This window comes from Haliotis rubra, unplaced genomic scaffold (assembly GCF_003918875.1).
Source record: "Haliotis rubra isolate DU_JTF1 unplaced genomic scaffold, ASM391887v1 Scf778, whole genome shotgun sequence".
NCBI lineage: Eukaryota > Metazoa > Mollusca > Gastropoda > Lepetellida > Haliotidae > Haliotis > Haliotis rubra.
The window spans coordinates 3,414-8,713 of record NW_025767499.1 but is presented as its reverse complement, the minus strand read 5'-3'; the positions used below and the strand labels follow the sequence as shown (position 1 = coordinate 8,713).

At 50.7% G+C, this 5,300-nt stretch overlaps 1 protein-coding gene across 1 annotated transcript; it reads left to right on the top strand.

Moving 5' to 3' along the window:
* Window positions 1-1,565: 1,565 nt before the first annotated feature.
* On the top strand, window positions 1,566-4,675 carry LOC124260811 (protein IQ-DOMAIN 14-like; the record flags this gene model as incomplete). The annotated part of the gene is made up of 5 exons (XM_046695127.1): window positions 1,566-1,711; window positions 1,854-2,069; window positions 3,475-3,629; window positions 4,340-4,459; window positions 4,581-4,675. Coding segments are annotated over exons 1-5 (732 nt in total), but the record flags the coding sequence as incomplete, so codon positions are not given.
* Between the last annotated feature and the right edge of the window lie 625 nt (window positions 4,676-5,300).

Here is a 5,300-nt window from a genome sequence, read left to right as displayed (position 1 = left end):
ACTCATACCATGTTTGCCTTGTTCATCTGTTGATCTATCATTCAATATAATGTGATTGTCTTGCGCTCTTGTGTTGCGTTGTCTCTCTTCAGGGCCAGACCTAGTGGAGTCCATGGTCACCCTCAACCCTGTTGTACCCTGTTCTTAGACTCAGACCTGGTGGAGTCCATGGTCACGTTTACCATGTCATATGTACTGTAACAAAAGGGAGGAGAAGGGAGAGCAGAGTGGCGCAGTGGAAGCGTGCTAGGCTCATAACCCAGAGGCCCGTGGATCGAAACCACGCTCTGCTCTGTATTTCTTTTTTTCTTTCTATGTTATGAATACACCCCCCCTGAGGTGGGGGTGACGTCATCCATGGATGACTCAAGTGACATCATCACGACCCTGTGTATATATAAACAGACGTTTCTGTCAGAGTCATTACAGATTCTGCTGTCTAAGGAAAGAGAGGATGGAACCCGTTCACCGCGATAAGCTTAGGTCGAAGCCGTGGTCGACAAACTGATGGCGTTTAATGTCCTTACCATCCTCATGAAGGCAGAGATTATCTAAAACCTCGGACCTCCTTTGACCGTGTCAGAGAGTTGTTAGATATGCTTCCCCGATGTGGACCCCAAGCATACTCCCTCTTCTGCAAAGCTTTGGAGGAATGTGGAGAGACAGAAGCCATGACGTTGCTGGGTCTCGAGACTCAGTGACGTCATCCATGCACGCCCCACGTGACGTCACCCTGTGTATCTATATAAAAAAGGTGTTTCTGGTCCAATTGTTATTTGTCAACATGTTGTTCACGCTGCTCTTTGTGGTTGCCACCTATCTAGAAGAGAGACACTTTTTAGAACAGTTCAGAAAAGCAGTGCAAGACACTGTGCAGAAACAACACGATCGTGACGTCATTTAAAGTGACGTCATAGCTCGCGCTGCTGGTGTTGCCTATAAAAACGTCGAGCGGGTCATCAGTTGCACCAGCTCAGTCGTTGAAGATGGCATCTCCAGGCAACCTCCCTTCTTCTTTCGTCAACTTGGCTTCGCAGGCAAAGGACCTAGCTTCTGACATGGCCCATCTCCACAACAACATGATGGCTCAAAGCCAGTTATACAAGACCAACTACATGGATCTCCAGGACCGGCTGCGTGTGATGGAACAAAAGTTGCCGTCGATCATCCGTAAGCTGGCAGGTATTCATCCGAAAAGAGAAACACTGTATGGAATGATGGGTCGCTTCTGTGAGTTGACTGAGGAAGACTATTACTGGATGGTATATCACCAAGACCACTTAGAGATCCTCTCCGACAGTGCCAACAAATCGGTTCGCTTGATACTCATAGGTATCAACGATGCACATGCCAAGGAAAATGCAGGGGAGACCTTCCTCAGCAAGCTGTTCCACATCGTGTTCAAGTTGACGATTGGACGTCCTATGGCCTATGACCATGGTGTGCTGTACAGCAAGCTACTGGACAAACTCCAGGTGAAACTCTGGCCTCACCCACCCAGCTATGATCTTCGATATGCCACCTGCACTCTACCTTTGTTCTCCAATGATCCAGATGTCACCGACATGATGCCCAAACCTGTCCCTCGAAAAAGAATACCTCCCAAGACCACTCCTCCCAAGACTTCCTCAAAGAAGAAGAAGGCAAAGAAGGAGGCCCCCACCAAGACACCCACCAAGAAGCTTCACCTCCCAAGACATCCACCAAGAAGGCACCCCCAAAGCCTAAGAGTCTCAAAGCACCCCAGACTCCCAAGAAACAGTTGGAGATTGCTGACTTGTGGGTGAACTGTCCACAAGCCAGCCGTGCTAGGGTTGAAGAGAGCAAGAAGGGCCAAGGGATCCCTCTGCTAGCCCCAAAGAGATATCCCAGGAAGAGTTACCTCCAGATCTTCAACACCTGTATGATCTACTCCCAATGCCTGTCATCATGGAAGCAGAGCAGACAGCTCCAGAGAGGACTCCAGAGACGGCTCCAGTGATGGCTCCAGAGATGACTCTGCAGACAGATCCAGTGATGGCTTCATTGACGGCTCCAGAGGAGCCAGAGGGCATCATCGACATCCCCATGTTTAACGATGAAAATCATTTTCATCCCGGTCAAATGGACTTTTTACGGTGTTCTACTTGCAATCCCGATGATCACCTGAACTGGTGGTGATCTCTTGATGTACTGTTGTTGATCTGTTGATGCATCATTATTGTTGATCTGTTCGCCATGGTTTGTTCCTCAATAAAATGTGAATTCCATTTCAACGGGTTGCATCTTCTATATCTTCAGGGAGCTTAGCTCTTGGAGGTCATTTCAGTGCAACCCGCAGGGTGGTAAGACGTGTGTCAGTATGTCAGGGGACACTATCAGGGACAGGGTCAGACCTGGTGGAGGCCATGGTCACCCCACTCACGTTACGTCATCCCTTTACCATGTTGATTGCAGGCCCTACAGGGTCGGGTAAAACATCGTTTGTCAAAGCCTTCATGGAACATGTGTTTCAACCGGGGATCCTTGATCTTCCACCTCAGGGCATCGTGTGGGTGTACAGTGAATGGCAACCCATGCATGAGGACTTGGAAGTTCTTACCTCGAGGTTAGGGATACCCCTGACGTTTGTGCAATCCGTGGGGGAAGCCAACACTCAGTTACCTGCAGGGTCTGGGGGTAAGGCAGAGGAGGGTTTGACTACGCCCCATTGGTTGATCATTGATGATTTGCTGAGCGACAATACCAAAGAGGAAGAGGCTGAGGTCCTGCGATGGTTTACCAAGAAAAGTTTGCTTCATCGCCTCATCATCGCACCATTAGTTTAAATGCCCACTACATGGTGCTGTTTAAAAACCCGAGGGACGCTTCGCAAATGGATCACTTGGCCAGACAAATCTTTCCAGGACAGACGGCCTTCCTTCGGGAAGCCTATGAGGATGCCACTTTGACTCCTTATTCCTATCTGTTTCTGGACTTGAAACTTACCACGGCCAAAGAGCACCGTGTACGGTCCCATCTCTTTCGTAACCCCACCACCCTTTACATTCCCAAGTAGGGATAAATAGAGATGACCGTCTACCCTACGGTCAGTTGACCCAGAGCTGCCATGGGAGACAGACGGAAACAGACCCAGCCCCGCAAACGTGCTGTTGCCACAACGTTGTTTAAACCGATCCATAAAACACTCCTGACCACCTTGGGTCGTGATCCCACCGAACAACATCGGTCGAGTGTGCAACGGTTGTACGAAAATCTAAGTGCTCCTCCTCCTCCCTCTGCTTCCTTCTCCAAACAAAGACGTTCCTTAAAGCAGTTGTACCCTACATCACCCACCATGAACACGTTTGTCCCTGTCAGTACGCATCGTGCCTCTCCTGCCACCTTCTCTCCCCCTTCTTCTTTTCCGTCCTCTCCCCCTTCATTCCCATCGTCTCCCCTCTCTCCCACCATGATTCAACCCTTTCAACCCTTGACCCAACCTCGTACCACCAGCACCAAACGCAATGGCAACAAACGCACGGGTGCTAAACGTCCCAGCCCTGGCACCCCACGCACAAGAAGCCACAGAAGTATGCCCGCCCGCAGAAAAGTCAAACTCATCATCGTGAAACGGCTGCCTTCGGCGGAGAGCGTGGCTGTCAAAGGACGTCATCGGCTGTTGCAATGGTTTGTCATTGCCGTGAGAAATCTGCGAGCAGGACGTGTTCCTTTGAAGACGCAACACAAGACCTGGCTGTTGAGGCACCAAGATGTGCTGACCAAGATTGCGAATCCACGCCTGCCTATGGATGAACGTCTGAATTACCTGATGAAACGCAGTGGAAGTGGTACGTTGGCTGGTGTTTCGACCCGTATCTTGCTGAACTGACAGACGACAGCGGCATTACCCCCACTCCCTCCAGCGACATTACCATAAATAGAGGCTTCCCATCCCCATCCTGGTCAGTTCAACGCTAGCAGCTGCAGGGACGACACCATCATGTCTGCACGTTTGAAACATCACAAAGAAGCGCTCTGTCATGTGTGTAGTCCTTCTGCGACACCAGCCATGCGACAGGCTATTTTGAAACAGGCCCCATCGGAACTGATTCAAGCCATCTGTGAATGCGTGGTGAATTTGTATGGAGGCATGCCAAGATGAAGCATGCACGGAAGATGGTGATGGTCCCAGAAGAGGTATGGCAAAGTCTACAAGAAGAAAAACGTCAACGGCATTTGCTCAAGTCCAACCTGTTGGAACAGAAACGCGTGCACACGCTTCACGATATGGATACCCTCGTCAGTGATGACACGGTTCCCTTTAGGGACCGAGAGCAGCAGTATAACACCTTGTTGCAACACAACTTGGCGTTTCAAGACCAAGCCGCAGCCAAACCTTTAGAGGCAGCTGGCACCCCTAGGACTGGCACCCCCAGGACTGGCACTCCCAGGGTTGGAACCCCCAGGGATGGGGTACCCAGGGAGGGAACTCCTCACCGTAAGTAGGGTTGACTTACTGAGTCACATGCGTGTTCCAGTGGCGTAGAGGACGCCTTCCTAAGAATGAGTCCGCGAAGCACATGGCAGAGCAGTGGCTCATGTTTTTTTTGTTGCTTCAGAACCCGATGTCGAAGCCATTCTGCATGAAGTCGTGCAAACGGTTCCCAAAATGCTACAACAAGCCAAGGCCAAGCAGTTGATGGTGGATCACATGGTGGATCTCATCAATGATCTTGTTCAACAACGTACCAAATCAGACCCTCCACGGGGTTGGAATATTCTGGGTCAGTATCTCGCTTCCAGCAACGTACCCCATGAACTGATTGGCAACCCCTCTACGTTGGTCCTGATGATGAAAACCAAAGGGTCATCCACTCAGCCTCCTGACACCCCATGAAGCGTCAACACCATCCACCCGCTGACTTGTTTTGACACCACCCGCATCCAGCCTTCCTCTGGAACCCCAAAGAAGAAGAAAGCTGCAGAGACTCCTCCTCCTCCTCCCCTCTCAACCGGGTTCGTCAGTGGATTCACTTTTAATAAAAGGGAGCAGAGGGTGATGTCAACGACAGTGTCATCATGAAAACGTCAAAGAGAAACAACAACATCAGCAAAGCACCATCGTCTTTGTCTCCTGCATGGACACGATGGCTCCACAACACCTATTACGATCCCAAACACCCAGCAGGCTATGGAGGGTGGCTTGCCTTGTGGCAAGCAGCAGCAGGACATCAAGCCAAAGCAGGACCCAGGAAGGGGGGACCCAGAAAGGGAGGGCGCAAAACGGGGCCAAGACCCACACAACGCCAGGTTCGCCAATGGTTGAAAACCCAGGACAC